The sequence below is a fragment of the Xyrauchen texanus genome, chromosome 12, assembly GCF_025860055.1.
Source record: "Xyrauchen texanus isolate HMW12.3.18 chromosome 12, RBS_HiC_50CHRs, whole genome shotgun sequence".
In the NCBI taxonomy this organism is placed as follows: domain Eukaryota; kingdom Metazoa; phylum Chordata; class Actinopteri; order Cypriniformes; family Catostomidae; genus Xyrauchen; species Xyrauchen texanus.
The window spans coordinates 22,971,338-22,994,749 of NC_068287.1; the positions used below are offsets into that span (position 1 = coordinate 22,971,338).

The following is a 23,412-nucleotide window of genomic DNA, read 5'->3' on the forward strand; positions in this document are numbered from 1 at the left end:
TACAATGTATCATTGTATATGAATCTAAGTTTAAAAGTGCATATGAATATAACAAATAAATCTTATTCTCACTTGTGTTCATTTAGTTGGGAAACACCTTGATTATTTTTAACTAGATTTGTATTCAATGGCTTTAAAATATTGAATCTGCTTGACTATAATGGCTGTTTGGATAAAATGATGGATTCTCTGATATATATTTAAAAAATCCCTTTAAATTTTAAATTTAAATATCGTCAAAAGGCTGAAAAATATTGAGATGTAATTTTTGTCCAGCCCTAGTTTATATTGGCTTGAACAGATTCACAGAAGCAAGTTAAATGCTTACAGACTCTTTCATGTGGACAGTAAAGTATGTATGTGCATGTCGGCACGACCATGCCAAAACTAACAATTTGGGAAACCTGTTAAGTGTTGATTTGATTTCATTATATTTACATTAGGTTCTCTCCCATGGCTACCTTCATAGGTATTCGAGTGCTTGTGGATGCCAGAGAGAAACTGCATATCCCCTGGGGAGACCCTTCAAACCAGGCACATGGAGACATCATGATGGCTTTTGACACACGCACCATGGTGTCACAAGGGACAGTGGAGTCCAAAGTTTTCCTGCAGTACCTGCCTTTGATCAGTGCTCTCTGGGCTGACAGTGGCATACAGAACGCATATGACCGACGCAGAGAATTTCAGCTGGTGAGTTTCCCCCTACCACTATGATTCAACTGTATTTCTTCATCTTTGCAGACAGTATGAAATAGCATTCACACTGCGTTTGCTTTTGTAATGGTGCGTTCACATACAACGCGAAGAAAATTTTCACCTCGCTTTGCTCACACGAGTTTGACAGCTGGATTATAAATTTGCGTTTAAACTCGCTTTTGCGTGAGTAACGCAAACCCGCGAATATTCCCCCTTCTCTTCCGGAAAAGGACAGTAGGAGGGGTTTCTACGACTTGGTGTTCATGGTAAAGTACAACCAATAGCTGAAATAAAGTAGACGCGCATATTTTCAGAACTTACCGGGTAGTCCAACTTCCTCGCTCACTTTCCTCCAAGCGATTGTCTTTTTTCGTCTGGTCTCTGTACATGTATGACGTTGTCATACAATTCCGGGTGCCCACACACTACTACAAAATTGTTTTCATAAATTTTTCCAGATTTCTTCTGCTACTACGTCAGTGACATCCGGAAATCTCAATGTTGATAGGCTTTGAAAAATTTCAACTCGCTCGAATACGCGAATGAAGCGATTTCGTGTGTTCGAGTCCTGCCATTAGCAAATTTACTTCTATTTGCATCTTTGGATTGACTTTATGTAATCACGCCACACGAAATGCTCTCTTCACATTGTATGTGAATGCACCATAATGTGTATTTCTGAGTGAAACTGGATATTCAGCTGGAAAAATGGCGGGACTTCAGGGGGTACATCATGCCAGGCTATGATATTATTGATGAATGTTATTTTTCCTTGCCTGTGCGGCATTGGTTTTGTCAGACAGAATGTCTTTTCAGATCTGGTTTATTAAAGTTATTTATTTTAAAATAAGATTATATAAATAACCTTAAAATGCACAGCGATGAATTAAGATGATAATATAGGATAACCTTTGATTTTTATGTTCAGGTTTTTTTAAAAAAAAAGGTCTTTTAATAACAATTTCATGCTATTCATTAGGCCTGTTAGCATAGCCTATGTTTTTTTTCCTTATATTTTTCTTGTCTTTGCTTGTGGTGGCCAAAAATACTTTAACCGACCTTTGGGCCTAACTGAAATTTTTGCAGATTGACTTGCCAAGATGTTGTGTGTATAATCTAAGAGGATGTGTAAACCACATTGCTGCTGTTCTTAGGCCTTGGCTGTTTAAGCTGTACATTTTTTTTTATTCAAATTCTGTTTTCTGCTGCAACAGAATTTATCAAAGCCAGTCTACAGAAAGTGAAGACATTTTTATTTCCTTTTTTTATTAATATTACTTGGCTAGTTTAGTGTTAATAGTGTCTTTTTATTTAATTATTTATTTTGGGGGATTAATTTTGGTTTCCCCAATAAATCAAAAAAGATTCCTGATTAGGTCCTGACCTAAGCAAGTGACATCTTAACACACAACTTCAGACTTCTCTAAATGTTCTCAGTTCCTAATGCTTTACTTCCCCATTTTTTAAATGTGTGGATTTCGCAAAGTCTTGACACTAATTAATCAACTTTTATGTTCAGTATTTGTAAAGTTTAATAACAGGATGTTGCATGCACAGCTTGATCCTTGTGTTTTCTGTGAATTTTTGAGCAATGTCAATGAGAGAGCATTATGTTGGTAATTCTTGGAGTATAACACTAGGAACATAACATTTTGTTTTCCTGTGCACATTTTATTTCCCTGTGCGAGTTATGAATTTAACTTCCATATTGACCTTCACTGGAACTGTGCACAGAGAGTTGCTGTTTTAGCTGGGAGATAAAAGTGGTCTTTGCCCATCTCTAGTGATCCTCTCAGCATGGGCCAGTTGGAACTTGTGCAGAGCAGCAGATGCATGCTGGTTAGGTCAAGAAACAAGACACCAAGCAGTTTTTACTGCTGCCCAGATTTATGGAGCTGAAAACATGGAAGATCTGTGCTTCACGCAGCTCAGGAATCTCCATTTTCACTTTGCAGATGTTTAGTGGAAAGCAAATTTGACTGTTGAGGATAGAGGTTTATGTAAAACTTGCCTATTAATGCGGGCTATTCCCTCTGCTCTACCAGGCTCCAGTGATTTGTATTCTGGCTTGCACAGCTTGTGTGAGTAAAGGCAACAAAACAAAACACTTTTGTGCCCTGTAATCCACAAACCACGTGTGTCGAGTGCAAAACATTATCAGGCTTCCTGCTTTCACAACCATGCCTCTTCAGCCTCTGGAGTTTATGCTAGGCACTCGACTTGCAACAAAAAAAGTTCTAGATTCTAGCAGTCAAGATCCCTTTGCTTTTGGCCACCACCCTTTTTAGACCTCTTTGCTCCACCACTCCTCATTTCTAGGCATTGCATAATCCTAATCCACTGCTTTAGTCTGTACAGCTCTAACTACCAGGGGCGAAAATTTCATCAAAATGTTGGGGGGGGACAATAAACATAACAATTCTCAAGAGCAATTTTTGAAGGGGACACCAAAATATTTTTTGCACTGAAAAGAGGGCGAGCATTTTATAACTGTCAAATTTTGTTTGGTGAATCATCACTCGGTTTGCTAGCAGTTTATGAATTGCAGTGAGACCGATATTACCATTAATTCTTAAACTATATTGTAATTTTTCTCGTAATCGGTTAGCAATGATTTAAGACTGTTTTTAGAGCGCTGGCGCGTCCTGCTTGACAGCGGAAACAACTTAAAATACTCCATCATTTTTGGGCATACAAATAAGTGGAAGACATCATTAGAAACCATAAAGAGTGTACTTTTATTTGTGTACACTCACAATAACAACAAAACCTTGTGCTTTTGTAAGATAAAGAAAATAAGTAGTGTGCACTTTCAGCCGTCACGGTCTCTGCGAGCATATTTCTGAAAAACTTCACAAAAATGAACTGTAACTATGCGAATACTTATCACACAAACATGAAACATATGTCTAAAGAAAGCTTAAAATGTCTACTTTTAAACCAAAGAAATCTAATAAAAAAATATTCTCCTGCAATGTAATCTGTATGAAACCAAGCGATGTACAGTTTCTCCTAGATCAGCTAATTATCCCTAATGTGATCACACCCACGCGTAGAGGTTACTATTCATGTGTTGAGGCGATCAATGCAAATGGTAAACACCCCCGAGGCAAGTTTATTTATATATATATATATATATATATATATATATATATATACATACAGGTGAAACTCGAAAAATTAGAATATCGTGCAAAAGTTCATTAATTTCAGTAATTCAACTTAAAAGGTGAAACTAATATATTATATAGACTCATTATCCCTAATGTGTTTTTAATGCAATTTATTCCTGTGACGTGAAGCTGAATTTTCAGCATGATTAATTCAGTCTTCAGTGTCACATGATCCTTCAGAAATCATTCTAATATGCTGATTTGCTGCTCAAGAAACTTTTATTATTATTATTATCAATGTTTAAAACAGTTGTGTACTGTTTTTTTCAGGATTCTTTGATGAATAGAAAGTTCAAAATAACATTTGTCTGAAATAGAAAGCTTTTGTTACTTTATAAACTACCGTTCAAAGGTTTGGGGTCAGTAAGATATTTTATTTTATTTCGGAAAGAAATTAGTACTTTTATTCAGCAAGGATGCATTTTATTGATCAAAAGTGTCAGTAAAGACATTTATGTTACAAAAGCTTCTATTCATCAAAGAATCCTAAAAAAAAATGTATATATTGTGTAAATGCACTATATCAGATATTACAATTTATTCTGTTCTCAGGGGAGGGTTCTTTGTCTCCTAAGGTGTGATTCACATCAATATTTATGATCATTCATATCATATGCTCCTTGCATATGGCCTTTCTAAAAGTGTCTTAGAAAAGTTTAATTACTATATTGTTTTGTATGAATGAGTGATCATGATGGTTTTCACATCATTTTGTAGCAAATTTTGTAGCCTCGAGGCTACGAGATCCAGTTCTCAAAAGTCTTGTGAACAAATGTTTAATGTGTTATATGGCCTTATTACAGTGACTTACATTTTTTGTTTTTTCAAAAACCATTCATAAACATTATTTTCTCAAAAATGTAAACACACATGTTGCTCACATATTATTTTAGCCCAGTTTTTGCTGAATACAGTGTTATCAGACTTTAGCCATTAATGTGTTTTTAAGCAGCTGAAAAAAGCACAAATGTCAAGGTTTTGTGATCGATTCACAAAAAAATTGTGCTGACCGTCCATAAAAATCTTTAATTGTGATTAATCGCACAATTTTCTGTAGTTTATCACGATTAATTGCATTTTTGAAAGTGCTGAAATTTGACACTATATAAACCTCTTTTATTGTCAAAATGCATTTATTTCCATCTTAGGAAGTAATACAAAATAATTTTTAACAATATAATGCTGTATTAACATTTTCAAAAGGAAGCCTTTCACAGTATAAAGATAGCACCAATTCAAGTAACATTAAAAGTTTCCTAAAGTCTAACTGGGAGGTTGACTAATTGAAAGAACTAGTCCCAACTTCGGTTGCATATTCATTGCAATGCGCATTAAATCTTTTAACTCTCATCCTCCACAATATTAATCTGCCGTTAGACTGTAGCTATCCACTTTCTTAAAGCAGTCGTGAAGCTGCGTTCATGATTCGCCTCAGGACATCAATGCCAGCGCCAGAGAATTACAAGCACTTAAATGTTGAGATGTGGGGTTGTATTTAGAATTTTAGGTTACAATTTCTGTTCTGTTCAATTACCTGACATGATCAGGCATTTCATATTTACACATGCAATTTGACAACATATGGATAAAAAAAAGGCTACATTAGTCGACATTATTGATAACGTTGAATAGTTGTTTGATATCATTTAACGTAACATGAAATCACATTAAACTGTAATGATGACTCGTGAGAGCAGCACTGCAGTTCGCGCCTGACGGAGGAGAAGAATTACACAGATCACAGTCCAGATGCACTCTAAACTTTCACAGCTTCATCTTATGTAGATCCCAAAGTATTAGGAAATTGTAAAAAAAAAAAAAAAAAGGAAATTCAGAAGCACTCTCATTGTGGAATAAGTGGAGGTGGAGCTCTTTAAAGGAAAAATCCCGGCGTTATATCTTAAATTCAGTTATGCGTTATAGTTTAATTAAAGTTCAAATAATACAGAAGCAGCTCATGTAATAACTATAAACTCAGAAACTGGCATTTCTCTGTGTGGTCGGTGCCTCTTCTATGAGTCGTGCGAATGTCCTGATCTAAGGGGGAGAGATGGAAACTGCACCCTGCTGTGAGACATTTTGCTCGAAATGGGTCAGATTTTATTTAATCATAATATCTATATATATGTCCCTGTGCATTTCTTATCGTGAAGAAAAATGGCAATATGCAGCTTTATTAATATGAGAGCACTTTGCACTTTAGTTTGGAGATTGTTTTTATTCATTCTATTGTATGCTTGTTTTTTTTTGTACTTGTAAATAACTTTTTTTTTTGAACAATTATATAAAATTTGCTTCAAGCATACATTGTACAGTTTTGTTATAATCCAAAAATAATATATTTAACTTAAACTGTTGTTCAGTGGCATATTTTTGTTCTTAGTTCTGCTGCTAATGTTTTGTTAACTTTGTTAATAAAAGAGTGTTGTTCCGTAACCTGTTTTTGTGTTTTGCTTTGATTTTCACTGGAATTGGTACCGACTACTGAAATTTTGGTACCGTGACAACACTAGTGGAATATATGTGAGGATATGTTGTCAAATAGAATCTTCAGGGCAGTACTTAAAATATATATATATAAGTGCCCTTAGCCACACGCAAGTTCTATTCTGCATTTATGTTTATGCCCCACACAGTAAAATACATTAATTGTCAATTGCTAAAATGTATTTGTATTGATAACAGTTGAGTAGTTATTTTGTCAATATCAAAGGTCATTTTGACATACTGGCAAGCAGTAAAATCCATAAGGGAATCACACACAGCCGAGATGCAATCAAAAATAAGAACGTTGTCTATTACTTGCTCCAAAATTTCTCCTGTGAGGAATCATTAGTATTTATGATTTGTTTACCACCTTTGGCGTTTTGTTGCAATACAAATCACTAATTATTAAGCAAACGCGTGAAGGCGCGGTGCCATTATTTAAGGTTAAACCGTTATATCTGTTCTTAGTGGCATGTTATTAGTTTGGTGAACGTTATGCTGCCTGCAACATCATCCAGCATGGCTGGTTTGGCTGTGGGCCAGTGATGGTCTGGGGAGACATATCCATGGAGGGTCACACAAACCTCCACGTGCTAGGTATGAAATCCTCAGACCCATCATCAGACATTACACTGTGGGCCCTGGGTTCCTCCTGGTGCAGGACAATGCCTGGCCTCATGTGGCCAGAGTGTGTAGGCAGTTTCTGGATGACAAAGGCATTGATTGGCCCTCACGTTCTCCAGACCTGAATCCAATTGAGAACCTTTGGGACGTTATGTATCGTTTCGCCCGACGCTAAGCCACAGACTATCCATTAGCTCACTGATGCCCTGATCCAGGTCTGGGAGGAGATCCCCCAGGACACCATCTGCCATCTCATCAGGAGCATGCCCAGATGTTGTCTGGAGTCCATACAGGCACGTGGGGGCCATACACACTACGGAGTCACATTATGAGTTGCCGTGATGGAACATCCTGTGATTTCAATCGTTTACTTTTTGGTGTGAGTTTGAATCCAGTCCTCAAGCGGTTGGTGATTTTGGTTTCCATTGACCGTTATTACGTCATTTTGTTCTCAATGAATTACACAATGTACAGTAAAGATTTTGATCTTCAATATATTTTGTTCATCTAGATCCGATGTGTGAGTTAAGTGTTCCCTTAATTTTTTTTAGCAGTTTAGTAAAACCTTAATGCTAGATGTGGAATTCTACATCATTATTGAATATTTATATCATTACTTTTGAATATTTTGTGTTAAAATGTTTATGAAATTTCAATTATGCTCCGAATTGTATCATTATTATAAATGCAATTTCATGACATCATATAAATTGATAGAATGTTACATTTGTAAAAAAAAGAAATAAAATATATAGCACAATTTACATACTATAGCACGTGAATCATGTGTGTGAATACTAGGGATGCACCGATACCACTTTTTCTCTTCCGATATCGGAAATCTCAGTATCTCCCGATCCGATACAGTATTGTTTTTTGCATAATCGGTTTAGAATATCTTTCAATTTTTTGTGTGGATCTAATTGGGTGTACTCTTTAATATGTAAAGAAACACAAACCTATAACTACACATTATTTCAATATAAATGTATTACTTATTAACAAAACTTTATTTTTAACTAGTATACTGGATAATTTAGCAGCAAAACTTACAGTAATATCAGTATAAATCATCAGAATAAAAGAAGCCATTTATTTTTTTGCAATCATTTTTTCAACCTTCGACTTTATATGATTCAGATCTCTTTTTTTGTTCAATTTAGTTGTAAGACATCAGTCCAATTTTCAACCTTCGACTTTATATGATTCAGATCTCTTTTTTTGTTCAATTTAGTTGTAAGACATCAGTCCAATTTTCATTCACACAGTTATTTTTTGGAAACATTCAACTTAAATATTATCATTTGTAAACAAATGATAACAATAATATATTATAATAGTAATATATAGTAATATTTCTCAATCGTGCACCTTTAACTCTCTGGGGTCTGAGGGTGTTTTGGGCCCTGGAGAAGTTTTGATATGCCTTGACATTTCTGCTTTTTTCAGTTGCTTAAAAACACATTAATGGCTAAAGCCTGATAACACTGTATTCAGCACAAACTGGGCTACAATAATATGTGAGCAACATCGGTGTACATGTTTGTATTTTTGAGAAAATAACTTTTATGCATGGTTTTAAAAAAATAAATAAAATATAAGCCATATAACACATTCTAAACAAATACACGAGAACTGGATCTTGTAGTCTAAAGTTTTTGCTACAAAATTATGTGAAAACATCCTGATCATTCATTCATACAAAACAATATAGTCATTTAAATTTGGTAAGACACTTTGTGTTAGAAAGGTCATATGCGAGGAGGCTTGAAGGCCTGAGGACACAAAGACCCCTCCCCTCGGCCTATCAATGAGGAATGTGACAGAAAGAGAATGACTGTGAGGAGACTTAATGATCAAAATCAAGTTTTAAGTTAAAAGAAGTAATCTGACTATACATTTTCTTTACATAAAGACTTTACTTAATTTTAGACCTACATTACCGTTTAAAAGAAGTCTCTTCTGCTCACCAAGACTGCATTTATTTGAGCCAAAATACAGTAAAAACAGTGATATTGTGAACTATTTTTACAATTTAAAAGAACCGTTTTCTATTTGAATATATTGTAAAATGCAATTTGTGATCAAAGCTAAATTTTCAGCATCATTACTGCAGTCTTCAGTGTTGCATAATTAGGGCTGTCGCGGTTAAGAAATTTCCCTTGCGGTTATTATGGGTGGCTCAATAGCGCGATATGTGGTATTACCGCCTTTTTTTTATTATTATTATTTTTAACAAACCTAATTTATCCTGATTTTACTGCATACAAAGCGCTATTGTTGAGTTATGTAGTATATATTGTTGCTTTGTAACTGACAGAAAGACACGTTTTAAAACATTTCTGTTTATTGTTAAATGCCAAACAGCAACAAGAACATGCCTTTTCCAATTAAAAAAATGAAAGAAATCAAAGAGTTCTAAAGTATTACATGAAAACAAGTAGCCTAATAAGAAAATGCCTTTTTCTAATTTGAAAACGAAAGAATTCTAAAAGTAGGCTATCACATGAAAACAATGTGTAGGCCTAAGTGAAAATACAGAGAATAAACTTAAGCCTTAACGAATGCGATTTAGATCTGGGTTATCATGTCCTTGTTTCGCGCTAGGAAAACCAACATATTAACCTTATGTGGTTTCAGGGAGGATCACTTGGGGGTAACAATATTCCCCGCGGCACTGAAAACCCTTTCCGACGGTGTGCTCGTTGCACAAATACACATGTATTTGCGCGCGACTTTGGAGAGCAGCGGAAATCTAGACTGATTATCGTGCCACCAGGACAGTGGATTCGCGTTGGAGTCGATGCACTCCTCATGCAGATAGCGCGTGAGCTCGTTATCTGCTCGCGCTCTCTTGGGTATGGGCGCTGACGCGGAGGTTGTCCGTGACTTCAGCAGGTCTCCAATAGTCTTTTCTTTGCTGCAGGTGGCACTACCGCTTGCCCTTCGTCTCCAACCTCTGGCGCTGCGGGCAGCGGTCTCTTCGTCCTCCACTCCCACCATCTCTTCGATGAGTCGCGGATTTTGTCTCCGTGTCATTGATATGATCCCCCCTATATCGAGGATCTAAACAACACGCCTTTGCCAAAAGTTTTTGTAAGGCAGCTGGTTCATACTTCCCATGTAGAACACCACACATTTTGTGCTTTATATCCGATGGTAAGGTGGTATCCTCGGATGATGGTTTAAGCATATCTTCTGTCAGGAGTTTCAGGACGGGTTTGACTGAAGACACTGTAACGTAGCTCTCGCCAGACAGCAGATCCGTAAATTCAGTCGCGGGTTTCAGTGCTGCGTTCACGGACTCAAGGACAGCGATGTCCTGCCAGCTTGGATTTAGATGTTGATGTCTCCGGTCATCCAAAACTCTTCTGATAGCCGGGATTTGCTCTAAAACCCTTTCCACCATTTTCTGTTTGGTGCCCCATCTCGTAGCGCAGTCCTGAACAGAGTATTGGCCGTTAAATCATTGAATAGAAATTAGCCAAGGACATCATCTAGTAATTAGCCTCCCAATATAAATTATAGACTAGGCTACATTTTAAATTATTTATTCGTTTCAATATAGGCTATTTTTACTAAACAAAAAATACATTTAAAATATCCTGACTGCAAAATAATGCATATTAATTAGAATAAATGTGCACAAACATTTTATGGATGTTAAATCGAGCTGAAGTTAACCTAAATATGTTTTTTTCTTCAATATATCTTACCTTTTGAAATAATTTTCGTTTCAAAATATTTTATTTTAAATGAAAAATACATTAAATCCAGCAACAGACAAGTATTGTAACAGTAGGCTATTTTGTTCAATTTGTATAATTTCATTTTTATTTATTGGCTAATAACATGATCAATAAGTTAGCAAATAGTTTAAATTTGATAACTTACCAGTATGGCCATGCTGAGGAATTTGAAGTTCAGTTTGTGCTTTCGCTAGATCTCTTCTCTTCAACCAGCTTTGAGAAAATGTACTAACCAGTGTGTGACACAGGCCCATTGCTCGGGCTGTGCGGTCTTTGACGCTTGCCATTGCGTTGTAACTGCCAAATGTAAATTGTGACCAAAGCAGTTCAGCCACGGCCAGTTCAACTTTTTGACTGCTGCAACTATGTTGGCCCCATTGTCTGTAGTGATACAGGCCAGCTTCTTCTCATCCAGGGACCACTCTTCAAATGTGTGCTGGAGAGCATCCGAAATATTGTCGGACGTGTGGTTTTCGGGCATGAACACTGTTTCGAGGCAACATGATTTCAGAATCCATTCTATGCTGAGATAATGAACCGTTAGACTCATATAAGGAGTCATATTGACAATTGACCACATATCGGTTGTGGCAGAAAAGTAGTCGACATTCATAAGCTCGCTTTTAATCGATGTCTTTACCGTGCAGTACATTTTTGGCACAGCAGTTTCTGAAAAGTAGGTTTTGCCCGGCAACTCGTACTGCTTGTCAAATTTTTGAATCATTGACTTGAATGCAGGTTTCTTCACAGTGTTGAATGGAACCATCTCCTGAACTAGATACTGGGTAACAGCGGCTGTAAGGCATTTATGCCTGTTACTTTCACGGCTGTATTTTACAGATTTCCCAAAGGCTTCAGCTACTCCTAACTGTCGGCTGGTACCGGTCTCAGCTGTTCTTTTTGATGTTGCTCCGCGACCTGATGCTTGAGGGGCCAGCTGTGCATTAATGGCTGGATGACAGTTAGCGAGATGACACCTCAAATTAGATGTATTGCCGTGTGTCACAGGCACCTTTTTGCCGCAAATTTTGCATATCGGCTCATCTAAATTCGCTGGCTCGCACTTTTCATTGGGTTGAAAGCCGAAATGTTCCCAAACTGGCGACGTGACATTAGGTTTTGGGACGAGAGTGACTGCCATCGTTTCAGTAGGCCTATTCAAAATAAACGAAACACCAGATAGAGCTACAATGGTTCATGGGAAAATGTCGTAGGCCTAACACTCTTGCATAATTATTAATTTATTTAATTTATTTTATAATTTATTTATTTGATATATTTACTTATTAAACACAGCCTTTTGTGATTCACAGGGCTATTGCACATCTTCAAGTGGCTTTGAATAAAATGCACGAGTCCTATGAACGGCTCGTCGGACCGTTAACTTATCCATCTAAAAGCTTGCTCCGATACCGATCCAGGTATCAGATCGGTGCATCCCGAGTGAATACTATACATATGTGGACTTCCTGGTTTTCTTAATATCTTTTTCAGTTGCAATACGCTTACCTCGTCAAATGTCTGGTGAGTAAAAACAAATTTACTAGCCATTGGCGATTCTCTCCCCAAAGTGTCTGTAGAGAGTTGTAAATGGAGATGTCTTGCCTGACCTTAATACCAGGTGTAAATGGGGCCTAATATCGGTTTACCAATATAGATAGTCAAAGCCCAAATCAAAATAACGTAGTAAAAGACACACTGTCGTAGATAAAAAGTCGAAGACCTTAAAAAAGGGAAAATGTATTTACAGAACACTGGACAAACAAAGACTGTTCATCTGATTAGTGATGAATGATTTATCATTGTGTTCAAAAGCAGAAATGAAATGGTAATTTAAAAATCTATTATGCATATCGGTTATTGGACACGACATTGTAGGGCAGAAATTATTCATTTTTGTTATCGACATCGTTGACAAAACAAATTGTCGACAAACATTTTTGTTGTCTAATGGTCATTTGATCCCATTTAATGTAACGAGATCATTTGGAACTCTGATGCGTGAGAGCAGCACAGTTTCACTTTTTTCACAATTTCACTTTAATTCAGTGAAAAGGGTATTTTTAAAAGATGATTTTGTCTTTATTGTTAGCTAGCACATTTAATACAACCTTTTAAGTCGGGGCACAAGCTGGGCCCATACAGGGAGGGCTTGGACACTTTAGGGTAGGTAGTAGGGATGCACCGAAATGAAAATTCTGGGCCAAAACCGAAAATCCAGGATGCACTTGGCCGAAAACCGAAACCGAAATTTTTACCTATTTAAAAAAAAAAACAAATGTTGTGTATAATTGTATTAATTTTATACTTTTTCATTAATTTCATGAATTTAATTAATCTGAATTGAAAAACTACAAACCAATAAAATAAATCACACTTTTATTGAAAGTAAAACACCAAAATTGGACCAAAAATATATTAAAACTATATTAAATATTATTCTTCATTCAGTTCTGTAAAAACAATTTTCAATTTAACAATTATCCAAATAATGTAGAGTTTTAGAAAACTATTTATGCAAAACAACAGTCAAGTAATGATCTTAGCTAACATCTTTCAAAAAGTTTAAATATGCAACAGTAATTTTAATTCAAACAAAAGGCAGAGCACAGAATGGCAGATGGCCTCTATTCCACTGATCTAAAATATATATATATATATATATATATATATATATATATATATATATATATATATATATATATATAATATATATTTATATAGATCAGTGCTCTATTCTGTTTATGTAAACGTACACTTTAAGTGAAAAGTATTGTGCAAAACAGCAGTAATTGAACTAAATCCAACCTCAACTGTAAACGACAGATATATCCTCAAGTGAAGAACAAGTGTAATGTAATTACTATTCACATCATATTGGACCGCTTTCTATTTAAGTACAAGTGACAGGTTTCTCTTCAAGAACAAAAGTTGCTAAACGTTCTGACAGTCACTCCTGTCAGAAAGCTCATCAAGAACATGAGACGCTGCACTGAACAGTCTCTCACTCTCTGTGCTGGTGCTTGGGCAGATAAATACCTGTGTGCAATCCGCGCAAGCAAAGGAAAGCGGTCTTTGTTTATGCGACCGTAGTCAAGGGGATTGTCGCTTCTGGCGTAGTTCCGCTAGATACGTCTCAAGTTGTGGTGTAGCAGCGCTAGTTGTGACATTTTCCTGAAGAATCTCTTGCTGTACTCTGTATATATATATATATATATCTTGAAAGTTCTGCTGAACAAACACTGCAGATCGCAAATTTGATGTCCTTATCAGAAACTTTGAAGAATTTCCACACCGCTGACATGATCAGCCTTTGTTTGGTAGCGCTGTGATAAGGGCTAGATCGATCCAGATTGAAATCTGAGCACTGAGGGGCGGGGCGAGGAGGTATATATTTTCGGCTCATATTTTCGGCCTTTTTTCTCTTTCGGCCGAAAACCGAAAGTGCCATTTTCGGCCGAAAATTTTTGGCGGCCGAAATTTCGGTGCATCCCTAGTAGGTAGGCATGTTAGAATGTTTCCATGTAGTACATTTGACTCAGTGAGTGAGCTCTGTGGTAGCTGACAGGCCTGGCATCTGAGACATGCCTGTCTTCCGCCTTTCCTCCATCCTAGCCTGAGATTACCAGGCTCTGGTAGAAGGATTGAATGATCCGTGAAGGAATGTTGATCTGTGATTAAAACGATGGCCCTCCTGCACTGCTGCAGTGAAGGATATATTTAATTTACCCTCACTCTTGCTCATAATTAATTTATGATAATAATTAGGTTAAACAAGTTATCTTCAAAATCTGACATTTAAGTAATCCAATGTGGGGAACCTTTTATTTAAAACTTAATTTTATTTTTTAAACTACGAGTGAGTATTCTTTTTAATCACTTTTTAATCAAAAGGGATAACTCACCCAAATCTGTCATAATTTACTCACCCTCATGTTTCGAACCTTTCTTCCAGGAGGCACATAAGATGTTAGGCAGAGTACAGCTTTGTAATGTATGTGAATGGTGACTGACGCTAACACTGTGCCTAACATCCCCTTTTGTATTCAACAGAAGAAAGTCATACACGTTTTAACATGGATTTAGAGAGGTGCCTCTACAGAAAACCAATTTTTTAGCAGCAGTCACCACTAACACGTGCATTGCTCAGTGGGACTCCACTTCAGTTGCTGCTGAGCTAACAGGATTTCCTCTTTACATGTTGCTCAGAAACTGATATCCTGCTCTGTGCATGTTGTTCCTGCGTGCCCACACCCTCCATTGAAGATGAACAGCACAGTGTGGCTAGGGCTTTATGCCCAGCTGGAGGAAGGTTACCAGGGGTTTTCTTATGACATAATCTCTCTTCTGAAACCACCTCAAAAGACCTGTGTGTATTTCTTAAATCTCAGCTACCCATACATTCTCATGATTTAAAAGGGGGTTTGAGTAGGAAATAAACAAGACTTGGGACAGTAGGGCTGGTTGATGTAACGAAAACAAATTATATAATATTTATATTAAATATTTTACAGCCTTTAGACAATATACATATATAATTTGATTTATGTATTTGCTTTGAAATTACTTGAAAGTGTAAACAATTAGTTTTTTTTTGTTTTTTCGATCAGATGGAGGAAACACCATTTCAACCAAACAAATTATTAATGCAAGGAGTGAAATACAGTAAAGTTTATCTTAAAATATTCAAGGCATGTTTTCCATACTGTTTTTCACTTAATGAATACATTGATAACAATGGATAGTAGTAAACAGCAATATGTAGCTACTTGTAGCTATCATTTTAATACATGAAAAATGCTTAACAGGGATTTGTATGTTGTTGCTGGATTATATATATCTCAAGCAAAATCATCACGAATATGGGTAGCCCAGTTGACGCACAACACTCTATGGATTATTATTTTTTATTTTTTTAAATCAACATCAAGATACCTTTTGTCTTCATTAGTTCAATTTATTGGTCCACAATTATTGGACACATTTTTTAATATACATTTGTGACAAGTTGCATGCCAAATAATCATAAAATAATTATCAAAATGATTTTTAAAATAGTTTTAGATTATAGAATGTCACTGCAGGTCACGTCAACTTCCCAAAAGTATTTCATGTCAACTACACACTTATCAAGAATCTTTGATTGCCCAGCACTAGTATGCTCCAGCTTTGTAGGCTGTACATCTGATTGGGCTTGCACTGACCTTTGCTCTACAGTTTAATGATCTACTGAGAATGATGAGCATCATGCCAAAAAGGAAGCAGAATACAACTCCTTCCTGCTGTCAGTGTGCCTAATTGTTGTAGTTACACAAATCCAAGAGTCTTGAGTGGTCTGTTGTTAATCTGAATATCACGGAACATTAACACGGACTCATGTTTGTTCCCTCTTTCGTGGTAGCTATTTCCTGGGCAGCTTGTTCCTATTACTCAAGATTTTATTTTTCAAAACCAGTTTGTTTGGTGCTGTAGAGCCTTGTGTGGTTACTATACCATCTTCTAGTGTCCTGTGTTGTTGTTCTGGTGGAGACCAGCTTTCATGAAAACAGGGCTAAAGCAGGAGGTGGTGTCAGTTCAGCACTAGTCAAATTGAGAAATGTTCAGTTATTGCCACTAGAGGTGTGAATCTTCACTGGCCTCACGATTCCATTGGATTACTTTTAAAAGGTAAACGATTCGATTATAAAACGGCTATTTAACAGCTGTTTGATTAATTTATTAATTTCAGATTATTTTACTCTGGATAGGGGCACTCGGCAGGGATGTCCTCTCTCCCCCTCATTGTTCTGTCTTTCCCTGGAAACATTAGCAGCTGCGATAAGTAAGGAAGATGATTTTCCAGGGGTGGTGGCGGGAGATATGGTGCATAAGCTTTTGTTTTACGTGGATTATATTTTATTATTTGTCATGACACCACTAGATCTTTGCCTTGCCTCCACAGAATTATTCATTCCTTTTCTAAGTTCTCAGGATACGGAGTCAATTGGCCTAAATCTGAAGCTTTGGCTCTGACAGCATACTGCCCAGTAACGGCTTTTAGCCGGGCGACTTCCAGTGGCCCAAACAGGGCATTAAGTATTTTGGTATTTTATTCCCAGCTAATTTGTGTGATTTAGTTAGTTAATTTTGACCTCTTAATAAAAAGGTTTTCGAGCGATGTCGGCAGGTGGGTGATTCTCACGAAATCCAGATTTAGAAGGTGTCCAGCATCAGAATTTTTAAAAACGCCTGTTGGCACTGCTCCGACCACTGGACCGGATCTGGAGCCCCCTTTTTAGTGAGGTCAGTCAGCGGACTGGTGACATCCGAATAATTAGGCACAAACCTCCTATAATAGCCAGCCAGCCCCAGGAACTGCCTCACCCCCTTTTTGGTCTTGGGTCTAGGGCAAGTCGCAATTGCTGCGGTTTTGTCAATTTGGGGACGCACCTGGCCATGACCCAAGTGGAACCCCAGATACCGTACCTCCACACACCCAATCCTGCATTTCTTAGGATTTGCTGTGAGCCCCGCCCGCCGCAGCGATCTCAGGACGGCCCTCAGATGTTGCATGTGCCGCTGCCAGTCATTGCTATAAATGATGATATCATCTAGATAGGCAGCGGCGTACGCGGTGTGAGGTCTGAGGATCCTATCCATAAGACGCTGAAACGTGGCTGGTGCCCCAAACAAACCGAAAGGAAGCGTCACGAATTGGTGTAATCCAAACGGCGTAGTGAAGGCGGTTTTCTCACGGGACATTGGTGTCAAGGGGATCTGCCAATAACCCTTCGTTAAATCCAAGGTCGAATAAAAACGAGCATTACCTAACCGATCGAGCAGTTCATCAACACGGGGCATTGGGTACGCGTCAAATTTAGACACCGCGTTAACTTTTCTGTAATCCACACAGAATCGAACAGACCCATCGCTCTTAGGAACAGCGAACGGGCTGGACCAATCGCTGTGGGATTCCTCTATTACGCCGATATCGAGCATCGCATCTAATTCCTCCCGAACTATTTTCTTTTTATGTTCGGGTAAGCGATAGGGGCGGCACCGTACCACCACGCCCGGTTCGGTCTCGATGTGGTGCTGTATGATGTTTGTATGGCCTGGTAGAGGGGAAAACACATCTGCAAATTCCTTTTGTAAATCGGAAACCTCTGTGAGTTGACGCGGTGAGAGGTGGTCTCCACAAGTAACCGGAGTGTTGCGACTGTGGGCTTTGTTTACCTCCGGTCCGAGCTCCGCCCTCTCCGGAACTACCATGGCCAACGTCACAGAGGCGTGAAATTTCACTGGTGTCGATACGAACTACTGACATTTTGATACAGTGACAACACTAGTTGAGGTTATTGCTACCAGAAAAGGACTGACCAGTTATTAAATCAAAGCGGTTACTTTTTCCACAGCACTTTGAATGTTTAATGGGATGTGTTCAATCAAGACATTATAACGGTTGGTTTGTTGTTAGTTTAAGCACATTGTGCTTTGTCTATACTTGTAAATTTGATTTAATATGAGATCTCATTTTATGAACAATTACTGCAGAAAACAAGCTAATTCCCACATAAATGGTTCACATACTTTTTCTTGCTACTGTATATTTTTACAAAAGAAAAACTAAAATATCATCTTCTGATAATCAGATTACCTTTTGATCTCATAGTCACACTGTGGATATGTTTACATTTATTGCAGTGCTTTGATAACATGTCTAATTGTCTGCCCTTTGTCGTCCTTGCAGGGTGAATCTGTGAAATATTTCTTGGATAACTTGGACAAACTCGGGACACCGGTAAGCATGTAGCTGTTATCTGTCTGTGCTGGTTTCAAATCTGTGGAGTTTTGCACAGATTTCATGTGGGACTGAATAGATATACAGTTGAAGTCAGAAGTTTACAAACGCTTAGGTAATTTAATTAATTGAAACTCATTTATTAACAAATCCACAGATTTCATATTAGCAAACAATAGTTTGGAAACTATAGTTAAGAACATCTACTTCATGTATGATATGAGTAATTTTTCCAACAATTGTTTACAGACATATTGTTTCACTTTTAACTGACTATCACAATTCCAGTGGGTCAAAAGTTTACATACACAAAGGTTAACTGTGCCTTTTAAGCAGCTTTGAAAATTACAGAAAGTGATGTCAAGCCTTTAGGCAATTAGTCAGTTAGCTTCTGATTTGCTAATTGGAGTCAAATGGAGGTGTACAGTGCATCCGGAAAGTATTTACAGTACTTCACGTTTTCACAGCCTTATTCCAAAATGGATTATATTCATTATTTTCCTCACAATTCTAAAAACAATACCCCATAATGACAACTTTAAAGATGTTTGTTTGAAATCTTTGCAATTTAAAAATCACATGTACGTCAGTATTCACAGCCTTTGCCATGACATTCAAAATTGAGCACAGGTGCATCCTGTTTCCACTGATCATCATTGAGATGTTTCTACAACTTGATTGGAGTCCAACTGTGGTCCACCTGATTTGACATGATTTGGAAAGGCACACACCTGTCTATATAAGTTCCCACAGTTAACAGTGCATGTCAGAGCACAAACCAAGCCATGAAGTCCAAGGAATTGTCTGTAAACCTCCGAGACAGGATTGTATCGAGGCACAGATCTGGGGAAGGGTACAGAAACATTTCTGCAGCATTGAAGGTCCCACAGAATGAGCACAGTGGCCTCCATCATCCGTAAATGAAAGTTTGGAACCACCAGGACACTTCCTAGAGCTGGCTACTTGGTCAAACTAAGCGATCAGGGGAGAAGGGCCTTAGTCAGGGAGGTGAACAAGAACCCGATGGTCACTCTGACAGAGCTCTTCCAGAAGAACAACCATCTCTGCAGCACTCCACCAATCAGGCCTGTATAGTAGAGTGGTCAGACGGAAGCCATTCCTCTGTAAAAGGCACATGACAGCCTGCCTGGAGTTTGCCAAAAGGCACCTGAAGGACTCTGACCATAAGAAACAAAATTGTTGGTCTGATGAAACAAAGATTGATCTCTTTTGCCTGAATGGCAAGTGTCATGTCTGGAGGAAACCGCATCACCTGGCCAATACCATCCCTACAGTGAAGCATGGTGGTGGCAGCATCATGCTTTGGGGATGTTTTTCAGCGGCAGGAACTGGGAGACTAGTCAGGATCAAGGGAAAGATGAATGCAGCAATGTACAGAGACAGCCTTGATGAAAACCTGCTCCAGAGCACTCTGGACCTCAGACTGGGGTGAAGGTTCATCTTCCAACAGAAAAACGACTCAAAGCACACAGCCAAGATAACAAAGGAGTGGTTACGGGACAACTCTGTGAATGTCCTTGAGTGGCCCAGCCAGAGCCCAGACTTGAACCTGATTGAACATCTCTGGAGAGATCTGAAAATGGCTGTGCACTGACGCTCATCATCCAACCTGATGGAGCTTGAGAGGTCTTACAAAATAGGTGTGCCAAGCTTGTAGCATCATACACAAAAAGACTTGAGGCTGTAATTGGTGCCAAAGTTGCTTCAACAAAGTATTGAGCAAAGGCTGTGAATACTTATGTACATGTGATTTTTTTTTTATTATTATTTATTTATTTATTTTTTTATATATATATATATATAATTTTGCAAAGATTTCAAACAAACTTCTTTCATGTTGTCATTATGGGGTATTGTTTGTAGCATCTTGAGGAAAATAATTAATTTAATCCGTTTTGGAATAAGGCTGTAACATAACAAAATGTGGAATAAGTGAAGCGCTGTGAATACTTTCCGGATGCACTGTATCTGTGGATGTATTTTATTTCAGTGCCTTATTGCTTGACATCATGGGAAAATCTAAATAAATCAGCCAAGAATAAAAAAAAAAACATGTCTGGTTCAGCAATTTCCAAATGTCTGAAGGTACCATGTTCATCTGTACAAACAATTGTACACAATATAAACGCCACACAGCCATCATACCGCTCAGAAAGGAGACTCATTCTAACTCCTAGAGATGAACGTAATTTGGTGTGAAATGTGCAAATCAATCCCAAAACAACAGCAAAAAACCTTGTGAAGATGCTGGAGGAAACAGGTAAACTAAAGTATCTATATCCACAGTAAAATTAGTCCTATATCAACATAACCTAAAGGGTGCTCAGCAGGGAAGAAGCCACTGCTCCAAAACTGCCATAAAAAAGCCAGACTACAGTTTGCAAGTGCATATGGTGATAAAGATCTTACTTTTAGGAGAAATGTCCACTGGTCTGATGAAACAAACATTTTACTGTTTGACCATAAATACCATCGTTATGTTTGGAGGTAAAAGCATGAGGCTTGCAAGCCAAATAACACCATCCCAACTGTGATGCATGCTGTAGGTGGCAGCATGCATGTTGTGGGGGTGCTCTGCTGCAGGAGGGGCTGGTACACTTCTCAAAATAGATGGCATGAGGAAGGACAATTATGTGGAAATATTGAAGCAACATCTCAATAAATCAAGCAGGAAGTTAAAGCTTGGTCACTAATGGGTCTTCCAAATGGACAATGACCCCAAGTATACCTCCTAAGTTGTGACAAAATAGCTTAAGGACAACAAAGTCAAGGTATTGGAGTGGCCATCACAAAGCCCTGACCTCAATCTGATCTGAAAATTTGTAGGCAGAACTTGCGATTAAAGAGGCTTAGAAACCTGATTCAGTTATACCAGTTCTGTCTGGAGGAATGGGCCAAAATTCCAGCAACTTATTATGAGAAGCTTGTGGAAGGCTACCCAAAATGTTTGACCCAAGTTAAACAATTTGAAGGCAGTGCTGCCAAATAGTAACAAATTGTATGTAAACTTCTGACCCACTGGGAATGTGATGAAAGAAATAAAAGCTGAAATAAATAATTATCTCTACTACTATTCTGACATTTCACATTAAAAAAATGTCAACTTAAAAATGAAGTAGTGATCCTAACTGACCGACCAACTGACTGACAGGGAAAGTTTTCTACGATTAAATATCAGCAATTGTGAAAAACTGAGTTTAAATGTATTTGGCTAAGGTGTATGTAAACTTCTGACTTCAAATATATAAAGCAAATCTGGAAAAGCATATTATTTTACCTATAACTTTGTTTTGGGGGAGCTAAAGTTTACACATGTAAAATTTTTTTGTCTTGTTATAGGCCCTAGTTTACTTGTGTTGCAAAATAGGTTAGAAAACATGTTATCCTTTTAATTGTGACTGAAGTGCTCAATGTATGGATGAAGTTTGCTTAAAATGAAGCACAGTCTTCAGTATTGAAAGGCCATTATGTACTGTACTAAAACAACAGAACTAAATCAGAATTTTATATTCACTATTTCTTTCCTGTTGAAGCGGTTTTGGATAAATCACTTGCCACAGCAATGCGGATTCATTAAAGCTGAGGAGAAAATAAATATTGAATGGCAGATTTTAGCAGATAGTGAGAATAAACACGCATGCATTCATCCCTCCTTCAAAGCATAAGGGGCGTGACCGGGTTGCCCTGCTCACCAGCCAGCACAGAACAGAGAAGTGAAACAAGCTCTACTTGCATCAAAGGTCACATGTTGCACTCTTTCAATAGAGGGAGTCAACCCTTTCACATAATACTTCTTATAGCAGATTTTCCCACCACATTTTATTCCAGAAGTGCATCTTTTTCCAGTTTTTGTGTTAATTTTTATAGAGATAATTGAAAGACTCAGTCTAGAAGAAAATATATGTCTGTTCTGTGTGTCATAAGTGCTCTGATTTAAGGATGGCCATAGTACAAGAACACTTTGTGTTAATAAAATGTGATTGCTGATGTTCTACTGATGATGAATTACTGCTAATTTTTTATGTGACAATGTTCACTTTGTATTGTTATTTTTGTAAAACATTGTGAAAGTTTGTATTTTGTTTTCCTTATCTATTTGGAGAGCACCTGGGGTTGTAGATATTTCGAAATAAGAAGTCCCCGGTGTATTCCGGGCTTGTTCATAATTTGTGTAGTGTACCTTTTTTCATTTTTTTTTTTAAATTTTTTATTGGTATTTTGGTAGCACAATAAATGTTCAATTTGGATTCTTGTAGCTTTTGTGTATGGACCGCCACAGAAATTTAAACCCTCTATGGACATTATGGAGAATGAATCGCCATTGATTAGTATACATTTTTATTTTTACTAGGGATGTACACAAGCAATTGACCAATCAATTACTCGTTCTGCAGCAGGCTAGTCAACTATTAAAAACACTACTCGAATATCTTAAATTGCTTTTCCTTTGCTCATCTCGCCATCACAATTTAGTCCACTGTGGATGTGTGTCGTCTAGGTGTTGCTTGAGAGAAGGAAATATGATGTTGTCTTTCATGTGTGTACTTTCAAACTCAGCCAAGTGTGGCAATTCTTTGAAAATTTAGTTTCTTATTGAATTTTGCCCTGTTGGTAGGGATGTCCCGATATCACTTTTTCCACATCCGATTCCGATATCGGAAATCTCAATATTGGCCAATCCCGATCCGATAACAGTGTTGTTTTTTTGCATAATCAGTTTATAATATCTTGAAATAATTGGGAGTACTCTTTAATATGTAAAGAAACACAAACCTTTAACTTCACATTTCAATATAAATGTATAGCTTATTAAGAAACACTTTATTATTAACTAGTATACTGGATAATGGAGCAGCAAAATTAACAGTAATTCCAGTAT

At 37.4% G+C, this 23,412-nt stretch overlaps 1 protein-coding gene across 1 annotated transcript in view; it reads left to right on the top strand.

Moving 5' to 3' along the window:
• gna13b (guanine nucleotide binding protein (G protein), alpha 13b) overlaps positions 1–23,412 on the top strand; it is a 48,975-nt gene that overhangs the window by 13,702 nt on the left and 11,861 nt on the right. Inside the window, exons 2-3 of the mRNA XM_052140012.1 lie at positions 470–693; positions 18,462–18,512. Coding sequence (XP_051995972.1) covers positions 470–693; positions 18,462–18,512 — 275 coding nt within the window. The remainder of the gene's footprint in view (positions 1–469; positions 694–18,461; positions 18,513–23,412) is intronic.